The sequence below is a fragment of the Gymnoscopelus braueri genome (assembly GCF_963280865.1).
Source record: "Gymnoscopelus braueri genome assembly, chromosome: 21".
Taxonomy (NCBI): domain Eukaryota; kingdom Metazoa; phylum Chordata; class Actinopteri; order Myctophiformes; family Myctophidae; genus Gymnoscopelus; species Gymnoscopelus braueri.
The window spans coordinates 46,844,011-46,863,797 of NC_137623.1; the positions used below are offsets into that span (position 1 = coordinate 46,844,011).

The 19,787-nt window shown below is 41.6% G+C and overlaps 1 protein-coding gene across 1 annotated transcript in view; it reads left to right on the forward strand.

The window, feature by feature from the left end:
• Positions 1-4,124: 4,124 nt before the first annotated feature.
• Positions 4,125-19,787, forward strand: part of adarb2 (adenosine deaminase RNA specific B2 (inactive)) — a gene marked incomplete at both ends in the record, with an annotated part of 246,278 nt that continues 230,615 nt past the window's right edge. Inside the window, one exon of the mRNA XM_080417328.1 lies at positions 4,125-4,227. Within this exon, the coding sequence (XP_080273454.1) occupies positions 4,125-4,227 (103 nt within the window). The remainder of the gene's footprint in view (positions 4,228-19,787) is intronic.

Here is a 19,787-nt window from a genome sequence, read left to right on the forward strand (position 1 = left end):
AAGGCCATGGGGTTATCAAGGTCAGTAGGGGTTATCCTCATGGGTTCATGAGGATCATTAAAATCCATCCAGTTGCTTTAGCAACACAGATGGAGCACAAAGCAGCACTTTAGCATACTCTGACACTGACCGTGGTGCTGAAGACAGAGTTCAGAACCATAGACAGCGCCCAAACAGTGGACTGATACTTTCATGTTCCCCTGTTTAGACACTGTCCATGGTTCTGAACATTGAGATAAATGCCATGGACAGCGCCCAAACAGTGTAACTCATGGTATAGTCTACTCTTGCTTCCCAAATGGTGTGCTGAGGCACACTGGTTGGGATTTTGTGACAACCACACATTATTATTGCAATATACAACTATGTTGTGAATTATTTATTTTTTGTATTTACCATTAGCACATTGTATGGATTCATTTCCCTATGTGGAGGCAAATGCTATACCCTAAATACATTTATTTTAACCACTTTCAACCTGACATCCATATTTGGACATTTCTATATAGGCTAAAGACATTCCACACAATTTTCAAAAATAGCAAAAACAGCAGATCTACAAGCTCACATTGTGTCGCATCGCTAGATGTTGTGAGCTTGTAGATTGGCTTTTGCAACGATGAATACAGGTGTGCCTTGAGATTTGGATTTACCCATTGGCGTGCCCTGGGCACAAGAGGTTTGAAAAACCGTGGGTCTACACAGAGCATGTTCTCCAGCATAAATAGCTTATAGCATAAACACGAAGGTATTATACTGCTCCATTATAAATAAGCCAATTCCAAAATATGGAATAAAGGTTAGAAATTAGCATTTACTAACTCATTTTATCCAACCAAAATCATATTTGTGTGTGTGTGTGTGTGTGTGTGTGTGTGTGTGTGTGTGTGTGTGTGTGTGTGTGTGTGTGTGTGCGTGTGCGTGCGTGCGTGCGTGCGTGCGTGCGTGCGTGCTCCAACCTGTTCCCCTCTGCTGTAAATCGTCCCTCCTGCCTGTTTGCCGTTATCTCCGCCGGCCTCACCTCGCCACACCTTCATTACTGTCCCAGATAGCGGGCATTGGCAACTTGTCACTTCTATTGATTTCTCTTAAACTGCAATTTACATGGATATTTGTGAATGTCCTGAGGGCAAGTACTCCCCACCCCCCCCCCACCACCACCCGCCATCAGACCACCACCACCCCCCCCCCCGCCTCCCCAAGGCAGTGAGGATATTTCTCCACCCATGACCCCATCGCACAAAAGAGCCTCAAAGTCACTTTTCCGTCTTACATCAGCAGTTGTGTCATGTTGTTATTTCTGCAGATGCACTGCCTTTTCTCACCTTCATAAGACAAATGAATATGTAGCAGAGGTAAAAGGGTACATGTAGCTATGGTTGGTTGATGGATAATCATGCTACATTTTGTAATATTTTCCCGATTCTTAGCTGATATGAATAGGGAGAGCTGTTTTAGCTTCTAGGTCGTAGATTCCCGTAGGTGTTTGCCTCCTGATTTTAATGAATTTTATTGTTGCTTTGAGGTTACCTATTTATCCTATTTATGCTTTCTCTTCCCTCGTTCAGTAAATTAATTTATAGGAAAGTGGTGATATTGTAGGGCAGTCAGACAGCTGGGCGAACAGAAACAGAAAGACAGAGTAAAAAGGAGAGGGTTATTGTGCTGTGTGTGTGTGTGTGTGTGTGTGTGTGTGTGTGTGTGTGTGTGTGTGTGTGTGTGTGTGTGTGTGTGTGTGTGTGTGTGTGTGTGTGTGTGTGTGTGTGTGTGTGTGTGTGTGAGAGAGAGAGTATGAGTGCATGTGGCAGCACCATAGTTCCTCCTCTCTAACATACACCTGACCTTCCGCTGCAGAAGCCTGGGGAATTCTGCATAACTGCCAGCTAGTGAAGTCACAAATGCTTTCGGAGAGCGTCGACACCGCATTTTCACACAAAATGACAAAATGTCACATTCTTCAAACTTTGCAGTTGCAACAAGCTGTCAGAAGAGTTTTACCTCTAATACTGAAGGTCACTTATAGCCACTACTTATTTGAACCTAAATAGCACTAAGAGAGCAAATACATTTTATGACAAAAAATACTTTATTCTTTACTTTGGCTTTATAATTCCTAATAGCCCATTCTAATGATAATAATGCTTATCGTTTATAACTGCGCTCTTAGGCCATGTTAAACTTTGCATAGTAGGCTAATTTACAATAAATTAGCAGTCCACATTCCACAACATGTTATTGAATTGGCTCGGGTTGCTATCAAGTATGTATAAGGCAGAGTTAATTAATTAAGCGTGCGTCTAATAGAAAAAAGAGAAACAGAAGGGACAGAGACATTCTTTAGATCTATAATCCCCGCCAGATTAAAAAAAACACACACGATAATCGTGGCATAGACTAGCACAGATGCACAAGGACAGAGAGGAGAAGGATATAACATTTTCAACAACCACAAAGTCTCTTTTGCCATTAAATTAAGTTTACTTTTTATTTTTATTTTCTTTCTTTCTTTCTTCTTTCTTTCTTTTACCCCCTTCAGTAGGCTACCTGCCGGGGAGATCATGTACTTTGGCTATTCAAAAATAGAAGATCTACAAGCTCATAGCACGGTGCAGAGTGCCGTGCTATGAGCTTGTATATCTGCTTTTTTTTTTCGTGAAAATCTGTAACTCAAACCTTTGCTTCTGGGGGTCCCTGGAACGGGGGGGCCCTTGACGTTTGAGAACCACTGATATAGGCTTCGGTAGCCTGGCTACCATCTCAGCCGAGTGATTTCAGCATATCACAGCCGAGTGTTTAGAGGCCGAAGTGGGCGTGGAATTACTGAGGCTGCTGGGGTGTGACGTGTGAGGAGGAGGAAGACAGGAAGTGCTGTCTGCGCACCGGTAGTGGTCAGGGCCGGATTACCCATAGACCTTAGGGGGCGAGTGCCCTGGGGCACCAGCCAATGGGGGCACCAAAAAAAAAATATATATATATATATAAGAATTAAATAACATAACCCTAACCCTAAAACCGAAATAAAGTAACCAAAAACAGAAAAGAAACTAACAAAATCCGCCAATTTTTCGCACGGGTGCACGATTTCGGCGCCCGCGCGCGGGCGTGCGGGGGGCACTTCAACTTGAGGTCGCCCTGGGGCACCACATAGTGCTAATCCGGCCCTGGTAGTGGTGGACAGTAAAGCACTGAGTTTACTTGAGTACTTTTCTTTCTTTCCTTCCCAGGAAGGGAGTCTCACTCAGGCTCACAACTGTCTGAATTGATATCCTATATCGTCCCTGTCGGGGTCCAAAACCGTTCCTTTTTTTATTATATTTGAAAATAGCCGATCTACAAGCTTGTAGATTTACTATTTTCAGTATTTAAAATACAAAATACAACTTCATAACATTTGTGACTTTCTTTTTCCTTTTTTGGGGTAGGCCTAATGTTCTAAATATAAAAAAACAAAACAATGTAGGCCTACTTTGTAATTGTCCTTTTAATACTTGAGTATTTACTTGAGTATAGTATATACTTTGTCCACCACTTAGGTTTTTGGGGCTGGTCGTTGTGGGTGACGTCACACCACCCAGACAGTCATGATTGGACATAATTAGAAAGTGCGGCGGCAAATAGACAAGGGTCTTGCTTGATTGAATTCATAGCGGTTGCAGGTGCCAAAACATTTCGCCGAAGTGCAGAAACTACGCAGTCAGAGAGAGAGAGAGAGAGAGAGAGAGAGAGAGAGAGAGAGAGAGAGAGAGAGAGAGAGAGAGAGAGAGAGAGAGAGAGACGCGCGATATCAGTGAGCAGCGGTGAGAGCTGTCACGCTGTGCTGAAAATGCAGTCAGGAGGCGGCGTGCTGGAGTTTCAGGGCTGATAGCGCTGGAGTGAAGCCCTCATAACAGCTACTCACACACTCACACACTCACAGCAGCCCCCCGTCAGAGTTCAGGAGGGCTAAAGAGAGAGAGAGGCACTCCAAAATATCCGCGACGTCACCGAGGACTCTGGCACAGGCTCCTATATCAGAGGACATCAGAGAAACCAAGACAGACAGACAACTGAGGCACCGCGGACGGAGACAACCGTTTAGTTGCTCCGCGCGTCGCGTCCTTCCTCCCGCTCACACACACGGTGTGATGGCATCTTGTCTGGGGAACAGCGGCCGCGCCTCGGGACCTCAGGGCGCGCAGATGAAATGCAAGTTCAAGCGGAGGAGGAGGAGACGGTCGAAGAGAAAAGGTAAACTTTTATGCCCCAAAGTCTCCCGCGTAATGTTGTCTCTATGGTCTTCCATGTGCTTTGGTTCGGTCGTGGCGCGGAGTGCACAGGACAAGGCTCGCCCCGAAACACTGTTGCCCCGGGGCAAAACGGGTGACCACGGAACGGTCGCCACCTGGTTTTCCTAAACGTAACATCAGTAAAACTATGCCTAAACCTAACCTTATTCCTAAACGTAACCTCAGTAAAACTATGCCTAAACCTAACCTAATTCCTAACCTTAACCTAAGTAAAACTATGCCTAAACGGTTAACCTAACCTTATTCCTAAACGTTAACCTCAGTAAACTATGCCTAAACCTATAATCTTACTCCTAAACGTAACCTCAGTAAAACTATGCCTAACCCTAAACTTATTCATATCCTTAAACTCAGTAAAACAAATGCAAGAATACAAGAACGGCTGGGGGGCGAGCGTGTTTTGGGGCGAGTCTTCCGGTAACCGGCCACAGAGCAGCGGAGCGCACAGCCAGGCTCGGGGTTTTTAAAACTGCGCAGCGAAGAGGCTGCACAGAAGCGCGAATTAATTTGTCAAAGAGTCTGTTATACCTTTATTTGTATTTAGCTAATGGACCTGCATCTAAATAGACACATAAGACATGTAAATGGTGGATGGATGGCTGCATGGGGAAAATAAGCCAGTTCAGTGGCGCATTGTCATCATTCTCCCCGTGTGTGTGAAGTTGAACTTGTCTTGGTTGCTGCATTCATTTATTCTCCTTTTAACAGTCGGCGCGTTTCAACACAATTTAATGACTAATGTGTCGCCTGAAAGTGTCCGCTTGAATAATTTCAGCTGGTCGTTGCAATTTAACACGAGACCTGAGAACGTGACTTAAAAGATCAGTGCTCTCTCACTGTATAACTTGATTAGGAGTAATACGCATAAGCATGTCAGGTATGTTGATTGATTGATTGATTGATTGATTGATTGAATACTTTGATAACAGTTTGCCAAAAAAAAATAAAGCACAGAAAAGCACTATATGGCTTGTTTCCAATGGGGTCCTCCTGTCACTGTATTCAATTCATGGAAACATTTAATGACAGACAATAATATACAATACTATGCGTAAACATCATATAAACAAGTAGTAATCAAAAAGAAACCTATGTACAGTAAGTACATATAGGTTGCTTTATGCCCACAGTAGCCTAAACATTAGAAGTTATACTTCACTAACATGTAGCCTGTGCCTCCTGTGTTATGTGAAGTGATGTGACTAAAGGGCAATATTTCTGTCAAGGGACAGCTAGAAATATACATGATTATATATTATATAGGCTACTGTAAATTTATTTATCTACTAATTATATTTCATCAACAAAATTACATTTCAATATGTCAAAGCACACTCTGGTCTCTGCATCTCACAGCGCTCAAATTTAGGAACCATAGTCTATACCTTCCATATTGGTTGGCTTACATTTTATTAAACTGTTCTTTTTAGGCTATATTATATAGTATAGTGTTCTGAGTTCTCAACACAAACATTCTGATTGTAGGTTACAGCTGTCTTCTCATTCAAATTTCAACATAGTAGCTTCAAAAGAAAGACGTGTGTATTATATCAAATACCCTATACCATTCATAGTTTATTAAAAATAAATCCTTTCTGTTGTACAATGCCTTAATTTAACCCTGAGAGTGTAAAATTTGACCCATAATATATATATATTTGCATATTGAATAACCTGTGTTAATGTACATATCTAGGCCTACGTCTTTGCGAACCGTCTGTGTCTGTCAGTGTGTGATACTGACATGCTTTTAATGTTTTGTGTAAAGCACTTTGATTTTCCGTGTTGAAATGTGCTATAGGCTTACACATAAGGTGCCTTCCCTTGCAATTTTAGTACCAAGACGCTACAATCGGACCTCCCTGGTGTGGGAAAAAAATGCTATTTGTATATGGGATGGAGTAGTAATAACTGTAATAAAATTTGTTTTATTTTATTATTTTTTTTTTTCAGTCAGCACAACACAATAGACGTGTTTTTCCCTGACAGTAACATTGCAAGCGCGTCGGTCTCGTCTCTCGTCTGTCGTCTGGTAAATAGCGGACGGCCGGGCTCAGAGGCCAGCAAATGTGGTTTCTGTCATGGACCCTGCAGAGAGCCGAGCCTCCCCATGCAGCCAACGACAGCTATACTGTATTTACTGATGATGAAAAATATGACAGGAAAGAAAGACTACTTCACTGGTCACACCCCTCTGACCATCCGTAACTTAAAAGAAAATTTTCATTGTTTTCCTCATACCGTAGTCACAACTATGTATTTTGGAATAGTTCTAATTCCATCTTTGTGGATTTGTGGGGATTGCGAGGTGTCATTTTCGATCAAAGGTGCTAGTGATGACAAATGCGTGACTAAGGGATGTTCTGGACTGATTTTATGTTGTGTGACATCGATATCAGATCGGTGGCATTCGATACTGTAAAGCTAAGCCTATAATGTATACATGTTCCGTGTTATTAAAATTGACCTAATCATTTAATTTTCTTTTGTTAAAGATTATTTTCTTTAGATTATTATTTTACGGCAGTTTTTGCTTTATTTAGACAGGATAGTGTAGAGAGAAAGGAAACTGAGAGGGGAAAAGGAAAATAGATGCTACACCGGTCCCCAGCTGGAATTAAACACGGGGGACATTGCGATTATGGTTGACGCACTATCCTGTCAGTTACCAGTCTGCCCAAAATGTGTTTTTCTTTAAGATGTATTCATTTATTTTTCGGGGCAATATTTCAGAAACTGTAAGTCAGTGTATAGCGAACAGGAAACCAAAAAGAGAGATAGAGGAGAGATAAGCGGGACAAGACAGGGCTATATAGGACTCGAACCTGGGTTCCTTGCACTCACAAGGAGCATAATGCTCTGTAACTGGCTGAGCCACCAGGCAAATAATTCTCTGAGATTTCCAAGCTTGTATTCAAACTGGCATTGCAAATGTGGCTCTGGCGATGAGTAACAACGAGTTACCCAAAACGCAGGCAACAATGCAGTCATTTACTCTTGACACGGTTCACAGATGCACAGAGACTACAGTCTTTTTTTCAGAGAGCGAGGATCTAAATAAAACACATAAGCGACTGTTATTATTTTTTTTGCTGATGATAATGGTAACAGTGGTTATAGAGCTGTGTGCCGGGAGATACTGACGACGCGCTGCATTGTGGAATATGGATGAACGCTCGGAGCCGGGTTGATGTATCAGAGACTCTTGCAATTGAATGTATAACGAGGTTTCATAAACACTTTGCACTCGTCGTCAAAACCACAAACAGACAAACCGCGCCTCATTTCCATAACCTCTTGATTTTTAATAGCCCAAGTAATTGAGACAAGGGAGACAATACATAAAATATAGTGCCGAGGCAAATGTATTTACATAATGGAAACGACAAAATTGGTTCCACAACATTAAGCATTGCATATGAGTATCACACGAATGTGCACACACACATTAGCTGACAGGCCTTCACAGTGTGTTTCCAAATGGCTAATTTATCAGCACTGCTGATTCATACTGATAGCAGGGGACATTAGGGGCCATTTCAGGGGCCGATTTTTAAATGAAGTGTGTCTTCTTTGTGAAGGACCGATGGCTGCGGTCTCTCCTCCGTATAGCTGGGGGAAGTGGCCTCGCATCGTCAAGCGACAGCAGCATAAACATGTTTTTGATCATGGTGTATACTCTGTATGGTAGGTGTTTTCATTTTTTGAGACTCTTTTTGGTAGGACCAGTGAGAGAGAGACAGGAAGGGTGTGAGAGAGAGAGAGAGAGAGAGAGAGAGAGGGAGAGAGGATGACATGCAGCAAAGAGCCTCTGGTTGAATTGAAAGTCTGGCCAGTTGCTAGAAGGACTATAGCCTTATATACGGTATGTGGTAGGCCTATGTGCTCTTACCAGGCGAGCAACAATACTGTATGTTTGGGTGGGTGCATTTATTTTGAAAAAGTTGAGGCGGTTATGTGGTTTAAACAATAAATATTCCTTAAGTGGCTCAAGTGAAAGCACATTGCATGATTGGAGAAGATTGCAGTGTTCCATTTTTTAATTTTGTTTATTGACAGACAAGGTCCACTTCACTTAGAACCTTGACCACAGATAATTACATAAAACCAGATATGCTTGCAGATTGTTGGAGCTTTTTTTTTTAAATATATAAAATATCCATCTGATAATGTAGATGAGACTTTAATACCCTGTGTGTTATCTAACGCATATATACTTATCTCCAGAGTTCAACCAATTATTCTATAGACCCTGTGGCAAACAAAAGGCACCGTTGAGGGATTATGGCGTGGCATTTAGGACATAATCTTTTAAGAACACTGCAGATTATTTGCAGATGAACTTCACAAAAACCTGTGTGTGTGTGTGTGTGTGTGTGTGCATTCAAAAGGCAGTAAGTAGTTTATCCCCCCCCCCCCCCCCCTGGTTTCATTATAGCGTTTTGCTCTTTTTTTGCTACTATAATTGTTCTTTTTAGGTGGTGACAAAGTGCATGACAAATAAATGTACATCACCCACAATGAAGATTAACGGATTGAAAAGTGGGACAGTGACCATGACAGAAAATTCATTTGCTCGCCACCTCTCTCACCCAAGCCTTTCATTGACCAGCTGTAACATTCTTGGAAACGTGACAACTGGCTGAATTAACCCCTTAAGCCCTATATCGTCGGAAACCTTGCATGTCCAAAACCGTTCCTTTTTTATCATAATGTATCTCAATTTTAAAAAGTGAAAATAGCCGATCTACAAGCTCACAACGCGTCGCCATGTGACGCGTTGTGAGCTTGTAGATCTGCTATTTTCACCGTGTGACGGTGTGACACTCTTGTATGACGAAGTAGGGCATTTATTCACGGAAAAAAGTTGAAATATCGAGTTACAGTACAAGGTTTCTGCCCGACAGCAATGATAATACTTCATCGCACGCCGAATAGCACAATGCAACGCGTTGTGAGCTTGTAGATCTGCAATTTTTGTATGTTTTGAAATGTTTCACCTATAATGATATGTTGCCATAAAATATAGTGTTTAATGAGAAGCTGAAGTAGGTTTCACTGTTGCACCATCTGCAGTTTGCCGGAACACTGAGTTCCAGGCGTTATCCATATTGCAATACTCAACTCTAAATTATTTGGATGTACTGCTGGCTGCTGCTAAATGCCTACATTGTGTACCGTGTTTTTTTCCTCCCACTCCCGTATAAGCACCGTGTTTGCACATCCGTAGACCAGCGCACTCTATCATCGCCGTAAGAGGCTTCGTAGACTTACTGTGTATATATCTGCCTCTTAATTAATCACAGCCCTGTGATTTACTGGTTTGTTCCTCAGGGAATTCGGTCGTTGCAAGCTTCTCCCCGCGACAAAACAAAAAAAAACAAATAACAATTTACCATCCTTTTTTTGAAAATGTGACATGTGTCGGTGACGAATTGCTCAGATGTTTTAAGGAACGGCAACATCTGGGCTAGAAGTTCCGCGTGCCGCGGCCTAGTGTCGCGCGTCGCAATTTGTGTGATGAAAGACGAGCGTGTATGAGATTTATAGGGCCGACGCATTTTTCTTTTTTTTACAGCCGTACTTATCGCTCTGTATGAATACGGGACATTATATCAACTCACCATCAAGAGCGCAGAATCATGTGTAGGGGGTGTGTGTGTGAGGGGTGTGTGTGTGTGAGGGGTGTGTGTGGAGGGGGGGCAGCATCAGTGTCACATAATTTATGTAGCAATTACTGTTTACGCTCTCCTTCCTGGCAGGGGGCTACAGAGGGGTCAAGTAGGGGATGAACATCGGGGCTGTGCGGTGACGAGGAGGGAGGGGGGGGGGGTCTGCCAAGATGATCGGGGGAGTGGGAAGGGGTTGGCGGGAGTGGGGGGGGGGGGGTGCGAGTTCCCTTGGTGACCCGTCTGTGCTGAGCGTCGCAGACCCTGAGAGCCGCGGGTCACCGCTGAGCCATTAGCCAGACGGACGTGCGGGTCGCCCGCCGTCAAGCCCCGGCGCTTTCCCCGAAGGCCGGCTGGCTGCTGTTGCCTATACCACGTCCACTCTAACCACATGTCGGCAAGATGGGTGTGGGGGATGGGAGCGGGAGGGTGGGGGGGGTGAAAAACGGAGCGCTGTAGGTGTGTCACCTCGCTTTCTGATGACAGTGACAAGGTCCGTGTCAAGGCGGCGGGCGCGGGGTCATGACGAGGCAGGCCGCGGAACGAAGCCTCTGTTCTTCTTTTTAAAGACTTCACTGACGGAGAGGTGTATATATATATATGACTGGCATTCTGTTACCACCTTGTCGCCGGTATGAAAGATCACACTATGCATTATGATGTTAACCTTTTCCACTGTATAATGTCTGTGTTCTCCCTCCCTCTCTGATGTCAGTGATCTCTCTCTCTCGCTCTCTCTCTCTCTCTCTCTCTCTCTCTCTCTCTCTCTCTCTCTCTCTCTCTCTCCCTCTCTGTGAAGGAGTTTCATTACCGTGTTGTCACTCAGTTGTCCTTACAAACATTAACATCTATTACACCTTGGTGCAAAAAAAAAAATTCTCATTAGTAATGTATGCCTAGCACTTCTCTGGCACGATCCACACATTTACACAAGGAATTCATTCATAAAAGCCTTGTTATAGCGTATAGGCACACAGACAGACAGGGAAGGGAAGGGAACACGTCTTCCTTATTCCTTCTTGTCTCACAAATTATTCATGTGGTCCAGGTTTTTCTAATGGGCTAGGTGTTCCCACTGCAGGGCAGGAGGAATGTTTCTGCGTGAGAAACGGTGAGCGTGACCTGCATTAGCACTGGCTTTAATGTTTGGGGACGGTCCAATGTCACAGAGTCCTCATGTGTGCGTTTTTTGGGGAGGGGAGGGGGCATTTGTGCTGAGATGTATTTTACAGATGGTGAACCCCCCCCCCCCCCACCTGGAATAGTTATGTCATGTCGTTGCTGTCGGGGTGGAAACCTCATATGTCCCAAACCGTTACAAATTCAAAAATAGCCGATCTACAAGCTCAGAACGCAGATCGGCTGTGTTTTTTTTGCCGCTTTTGTGTGACAGTGTAGTATGACGAAGTAGGACATTGATTTAGCAAAAAAAGAACATGTGTCAAAAAGTTAAAATATGGAGATAAGAGGTTTCTGCACGACAACGGCAACGGTATATGTTTGTTTGCGCTGATAAACGCATTAAGAAGTGTGACAAAAAAAACACCGCTGGCATTTATGAGGTTAATGAAGGTCATTGCCGATGGCAAACGGCACACACACCGCTCCGCCGTGTGCACACGCATGGCTTGGAGAATTTACAGGCACTTCCTGATTAAGGGAGCGACGGAAAGAATTTGAACGGTTTAGGACACGGCGTCCTCTAACCAACTAACCGTTTTTTTGCTGAGGGAGAAAAAAAAGAAAAAAAGAGAAAACGTTATTACCATTGACTGCGCTCTCCTGAGGACGGCTGATAAAATGACCAAGGAAAAGAAATGGCACAACTTTTTCTCTTTTTTTTCCTCCTCTCACATTTGCATAATTAGTAATTATCTCCTAATAGTCCCTCTTGGCCTTTTTGTCTTTTTTTCCGAAGCTTTGCAGTTGGAATTCCTCTAAAATTTCAGGCAGGAAAAAAGGCATATACTGAAAGGTCTCCATAACACACTGTCTTGAGCTGCAGAGGATGCAGCCTCGCTGAGGTTGAGGCTAAAATAAGTGTATTTGGTGCCTCCTCTTCTTACATCCAGTAACTAAGTGACTAAGTACATTTACTCAATTACTGTACTTAAGTACAATTTTGAGGTACTTTTACTTTACTGGAGTATTGTCTATACTTTTACTTCTACTTCACTACATCTCAGAGGCAAATATTGTACTTATACTCCACTACAATTATTTGAAAGTTACTAGTTAAAACATACATTAAAGGGATATTTCACTTTTAAAAAAAAATGTGGTCATTTTATCATCTACTCAGGCCTTTGTGAACCCCCCAGACCGTTTTTAAGTTGCTTGATTCATTATTTAGATATTTGATTTTCATTATATCAGACACGCCCCCTTCCTATACAAACCCATTGTAACTTCAAACTTCATTTTAACCATGTTAGATTCATCAAAAACACCCGTCCTTGGTTCTGGTGACTTATCCTGCCCTCCTAATGCGTGAGGGGGCCGTGCTTTTTCAATTACTTTTTTCATGTATTTTTAATATATTTTTTGGAAAATGAAAAAAATAAAATACAATAAAAAACGTAAATAAAATAAATGAAAAAAGTAATCGGAAAAACACGGCCCCCTCACGCATTAGGAGGGAAGGGTGAGTCACCAGAACCAAGGACGGGTGTTTTTGATGAATCTAACCATGGGTTTGTATAGGAAGGGGGCGTGTCTGATAAAAATGAATATCAAATATCTAAAAAATGAATCAAGCAACTTAAAAACTGTCTGGGGGGTTCACAAAGGCCTGAGTAGATGATAAAATGACCAAAAGTTTTTTTGAAAGTGAAATAACCCTTTAACCACTTTAGCCCTATTTTATACGTAGGCTATTTGAAAATAGCCGATCTACAACGCTTGTAGATCTGCTATTTTCAAACATTTTTGTACTTTTACTTTTGGTACCTTAAAGGGGTAGTTCACCCCCCAAATAACTTTTTTTCTATTGATTACTCACCCCATGGAGCCTTGAATTCATGGATATTTATTTGTTTTTGTCGCATTCCTTCCTTTATTATTTGATTATAATAAATTTAGCCCCATTGATTCCGGTAGGAGACACAAATGCATTTGTGTCTCCTACCGGAATCAATGGGGACACATTTATTATAATCAAATTATTGGCTTAGGAATGTGACAAAAACAAAAAAATATCTATGAATTCAAGGCTCCAGATGGTCAGTAATCAATAGAAAAAAAGTAATTTTGGGGGTGAACTACCCCTTTAAGTACATTTTAATACCAATACTTTTGCACTTTTACTCAAGTACATTTTTTATTCCGGACTTTTACTTGTAACAGAGTACTTCTACATTGCAGTATTGATACTTTTACTTAAGTAAAACATTTGAGTATTTTTTCCACCACTGCTTACATCTGACAAAAAGCTGAGACCCCCCACATGTGCACGCACGCACGCACGCACGCACGCACGCACGCACGCACGCACGCACGCACGCACGCACGCACGCACGCACGCTTGTTTTACCACTTAAACCCTATACTTCTCGTATGACAAATAGAGAAACATGTCGGCTGGCAACCCACCTCTTCAGGAAACACTACCCTGGCCCTTCCTTTTAGACTTGCCTACTTGTTGTCAATTATTTGTACGAGCTCTTGTTTAGACCTATTTGTCTCATCTGTTTAAGAAAGTAGGAAGCTGATATTGCACTTTTACCCTTAGCGCTATAGGTATGCTCTCAGTTGCTTGTTTTAGAAGAGAATGCATTTAAGACTTCTGGTGATTGTAGTTTTCTTGCCTACCTATGTTGAATGCACTTATTGTAAGTCGCTTTGGATAAAAGCGTCTGCTAAATGACTGTAATGTAATGTCAGTCGCATCGCAGCGCATTGAGCTTGTAGATCGGCAAGTTTAGCTTTTTTACAAACTTTTTGAACATTTTGGAAAACAGTTTTTCTGTGTGACCAAGGGGGACTGAGTTGGACTGATGTCACATTGAGAGCGCACAGTGGATGTTTTGAACTAACTGCAGTGGTGTAAAGTAACATTTAAGTACATTTACTCAATTACTGTACTTTAGTACAATTTTGAGTATATTTTACTTTACTGGAGTATTACCAATTTTCTGTACTTATACTTCTACTCCACTACATCTCAGAGGCAAATATTATACTTTAACTCCACTATTTGAAAACTTTAGTTACTTTGTAGAATTTAATTATCATTACAAAACATACATTTGAAAATTGCCAATCTACAAGCTCACAATGCGTCGCAATGCAACACATCGTGAGCTTGTAGATCTGCTATTTTCCAAAGATCTTTATACATTTGGAAACTTGGGACATTCTGCAACAAAGAGTATTTTCTACTTTTGGTACTTTAAGTACATTTTGATACCAATACTTTGTTCTCAATTTTGAATTCCGGACTTTTATTTGAGTATTTCTACATTGCAGTATTGATACTTTTCCTTGAGTAGACAATGTGAGTACTTTTTCCACACTGACCACACACAACTGTTTTGGACTATACTGTACCTCCAAACAGACAACAAGGCCTCACACCCCGGCCCCCATGTGATCTTTGGTGGCCCTCAAGGGGGGCCCTGGACCGCATGTTGGGAAACACTGCTGTATAAGTGTATCACTGTATTTAGTGTCTTTTATCCAATTCCATGCATACGTGGTTGCTATGACAACGTTGTGGTGGAGCAGTCACATAAATGCTTCGCTCCCAGCAGGCCTTATAAAACACTTAACACTTTTCACACTAAGTTGGTCTGGAAACTGAAAAACACGCACTAATCTGGTTTAACTGTGCTAATGTGCATGTTGGTATGAATTATCCTTTCTTATTATAGCCTATGTTAATTATACTCCAAGTGTGTGTGTGTGTGTGCGCTGCGTGCGTGCATGTGCGTGCGTGTGCGCGGCTGCTTCAGTCTGTCATGAACAGAGATGTAGTGCAGCATGTATCAACAACATTATTGTCGTATCGGTGGATCTGCTCCTGTAGAGCGATGTAGCCGTATGTGTAACAGGTCAAACTGAACTTGAGAACAATGCCGCTTTATCGTACCCAACGATGATGTTTTTTAAGATCATTTCATGAGAAATGTCCCTTGTTTTGATGGGACGGAGAAGAGGGGGTGTGTCTGTTTACATTACTGGATTCAAATCCAGGATGTTGCATTTAATGTATGTGGTCAGAATATTAAGAAGTCAAGTTCAGCTCATTGCCTCTGATGTGGGTGATTTGAGGTGCAGTTGGACCTGACAGACCACAGTCTGAACCTCTTTAATGTTGTTCCACTCTGTGAGCTGGAAATATCCCAATACTTAATTTATATGAAAATCCGGTAGCACTTGCTATGCATCCTATGTGTATAACACATCATGAACATACTTATAAGGCATTATAATCTGCTCATAACCCTGTATAATCAGATTTATAAGAGCTCATACATACTCATAATGCTTTATAACCATAATCATAACACATTATAAGGCCTTTTATAATGACTTATAAGTATCAAGTGTTATAATACTTTTTTAATACATAATTGCTGCCAAATTGGTAACAGTTGCTATGCATCCCAAATTATTTCTCATAGTTATAATCCATTATAATCAATTGATAATGCTTTATTATCACTGTTATAATGTGTCATAACCATTATAATACATTATTATAATGCATTATACTACGATTATAAGTTATTATAAGTGGTCATGTGTTACTTTATGATCATTTTATAAGGCTTTATTATCACGTTTGTAATGCCTTATTGTCACTTATAAGGCGTTATACTGCGATTATAAGTTATTATAAAGTGAACATTTGTGACATGATCATTTTATAAGGTGGTATTATTACATTTGTATTGCCTTTAAATCACTGTTATAATGCATTATAATTATTTTGCTAAGAGATTGGTTAAATAGTTTAATTGATATTGATTTATTAGTGCATTAAATTTCCCCATCCGCTTTAATGAAAAAGTGAAAAAACTCAAATTCAAGTATTTTTTTCTCTGAAATCGTAAGAGCTAGAGTTACCAGATTTGGAGGGGAGGTTCATAATTTAGTCCGAAATTATTGAAAAAATAATTACACTAATCGGACACATGGTGGCGCTATAACAGTCCCCTTTACGTTTTGGCCTTTAACTCTTGAACCGTTGGTCGTAAAATCAAAATTTATTTTCCCCTGGATTCCTTGGGTCACGACGCATCTCCCCATATAGGCCACGCCCATTTGCGTCAGGATAGATTTTCTGCCATTTTGAATTTTCTTCAAAACACACTTTTAGCTCCTCCTCCCATATATTTTGTCCAAATTTCACAAAAATCGGTACACATAATCTCTGGACCCATGCGATAATCTGGACCGAAACAGAATTTTGATAGTCCATACCGTTTGTCCGTAAATGGCTTCCAAAGTTAGCGGGAGGGGCCCGTTTTACAAAAAAGCCCACAAATCACGAACAAAACTTCCAGTCAATCCCAAATTTGAATCACATGTCAAGTGTGGTTTACTCAACAAATCCCCAAAAGAATTTCCACTTTGATCCATAGGGGGCGCACACAAATGCTCAAAATGTAACCGTTTGATGCAAAAACCTTATGTTGGGGGATCAATCCTCTCAAAATGAAACGCAAGTGATCTCAGGAGTGAGGTGACAATGTAATTGTCGCAGCCTCCGACGGTATTCCTCCCAGCGTATTCCTCGAGTCCCGACTGGCGTCGGCGCAACCACACTTTGCAATTGCCCTGAATTGCGACGCGTCTAGTTGTCACTTATAATGCATTATAACAGTGATAATAAAGGATTAATTATAATGGATTATAACTATGAGAATACATTTTGGGTTGCATAGCAAGTGTTACCAAGTGGGTTGCAATTATGAAGTATTATAATACTTGATATTATAAGTCATTATAACATGCTGTATAATGTGTTATGATTGCATTATACGTTGTTATGAATATTTATAACTGTAATCATCAAGTGTTATAAGCATAATACAATGTATTTATACTTGAACTTATAAGTAATTATAACAAGCTTTATAATGTGATATGGTTATGGTTATAAAGCATTATGAGTATTTATGAGCACTTATAAATCTGATTATACAGGGTTATGAGCAGATTATAATGCATTATAAGTATGTTCATGATGCGTTATACACATAGGATGCATAGCAAGTGCTACCGAAAATCCCTTATTTTCTTTCTTTATACATTTAGAGTTGCCAGTTATTACCCCTTTCCTTTTTCTCCCAACTTTGTAATTTTTCCAGTTACCAAATTTCCCCAATTGTGTGTGTGTAGTCGCTACTGAGCCCTATTGGTTCACCTGCCAGTAAGGAACCGTATTATGAGGAGGCAGTGCGCGTGGAGGAACACCCTATCTAATCACATGAACCCTATAGCAACCCTATTCTGGGGTGAGTGCGTTCGGCAAAAAATAGCCAATCTACAAGCTTATGACGTGTCGCAACACAACACATTAGGAGCTTTTAGATCGGCTATTCATGGCGAAGATATTTGGCATAGAGCGTGTGGAAAAAAGGAGGGGGCTATAGACCCCCGCAGTTAACAAAGTATAATGGGGTGTAAGTGGTTAAAGTTTGTGTTCCTGACATAATAGTTATCCCTCCCCTCCCCAGATATTTATTATCATCACATCTATACATTCATCGTGTCAACAATTTAGAGCAGTGGTTTTCAACCAGTGGTCCCCCACCAGTGGTCCTTGAGGGAGTACCAGGGGGTCCCCAGCAAAATTAGTTAATAGCGTCACAATCATTTTTAACCACTTAGCTTTGGCCATTCAAAAATAGCAGATATACAAGCTCATAGCGTGGCACCGAGTGCCGCGCTATGAGCTTGTAGATCTGCTATTTTTGAAAAACCTTGAAAAAGTGTGCATATCTTTGAATATTTATATTTTTTTAAGCGAAAATTAACTGATGTCTTTGCTTCTGGGGGTCCCTGGCACAAAACATTTTCAATTGGGGGTCCGCGTCCAAATGTATATCAATTTAGGTGTCCTTGGCAGCATGAAAAAGGTTGAAAACCACTGATTTAGAGGATGTAGTTTTCACCCTGGACTTCTTACAGGGTGCCATGTTTGACTTTCGCATCATTAGCAGACGTGTGGTTGTCAGTGTAAGTGTTAGTTGAAGGCAGTTCATTTTTTCCCTCATTTCAGCACACTATCAAGTTAAGCTCTCGCATCTAATCTGAAATCCCGCCCGTGGCGCCCCGACACATCGTGATGGCAAAACATTTTTCCACTTTATGATCCTAATTAGCTCTAACTGTGCCATCATCCCTGAGTCATCACAGCCTGGAGAGCAGCCAGTTCATTTGATGGTCCACACACTGTCTTGTCTTGACTCCTTCCATTCTCTTCCTTCTCAAGTTATCCATCGCTTTCTTTCTTTCTGTCTGTTTTATTCTCTCTCTCCTTCTCTTTCTCTCTCTTGCCTCTTGCGTTGTGTGCACATAACGAGTAACACTTAAGTATCTACATTTAACACAAGCACATTTGCACTCTCATGCGCATGTGGACACGCACACACACGCACGTACACACACACACACACACACACACACACACACACACACACACACACACACACACACACACACACACACACACTGTCCCATGGGGAGCTTGTGAGTGTTCACAGCAGGGGAGCTCGTGCTGTAAGGGCGGCCATACATCTCTAGAGCAAAAAATAGCTTAGGAGGTTGTTAGAATGTACGCAACCTTTTGTACTCTTGGCAAAAACAGGAAAAGATGTCAGACCCTGTGACAGTTTTAGTTGTTCCATTACAGAAATGAACACGATAAACTTTAGGTTTACTTTAATTAATTTATAGTTAAAGCCTTTTCTCTGTGTCTGACCAACTGTGTCTCTTCAACTCTGTACTTTGGCGCCTTAAAACACCACAGCTACGCTTGTGTGTCATGCTTCAGGCACATTGCGGCGCACTGTACCTAGCACACACTGTGCTGACATGGCAGAGTTAACACTGATACCCTGCCTCGTATGGAATAATGAAATTGGATGAAGCCGCTTACAGTGCACTGTCCCCCTTTCTCGCCATCAGAGTGGGTGCTTATTTGAGATAACGTTAATGAAGGGGACTTTAGCCAAGAATAGACACGTCTTACTGCCAGAGGGGGGGGGGGCTGCTAACAGCATTTATTTCCATTAATAAGATGGAGCGTTTTACAAGAGAGCCTCTCCTGAGGGCTCTCTCCGGAGGTCGGAGAGAGCCCCTCCACCTTAACAACCTCCAAACGAGTTCATTTTATATACCGAGACGTTCGCGCCGAGGTTCCGCGGCGCGCAATGTCTTTTCTCAGAAGAAACTTCGCCTTAACCTTGATGTGGCGCAATGCAAAGTTGAGGTTGAGGTGGGCTCTCAATCACTCTAATCACCGCTGCCCATCCACGATAGACCCTTTAAGGACACATCAGCATGACTCAAACCTAAAACAGCCCCTGACGCCTGTACCTTTGCGTTGTGTTGTCAGCACCATGTCTGTTCATTGCGATAGTATATGTTTTTCTTGGACTGACAGATGGTTTAGATAGCATGCTATTATGAGTTAGCTTAACCCTCCAAGACCCGCAGTTGTAATATTACAACATTTGTATTTTATCAAAAACATGGTATAAATCATTTGTTTTCCTGTTATTCTTTCACCTAAACATCATCATTGGATCCTATTGTTTAGTCTTGCAATGTCATTGGCCGGGATATTTGCATATAAATACCCCCCACAGAGGCAGGAAAA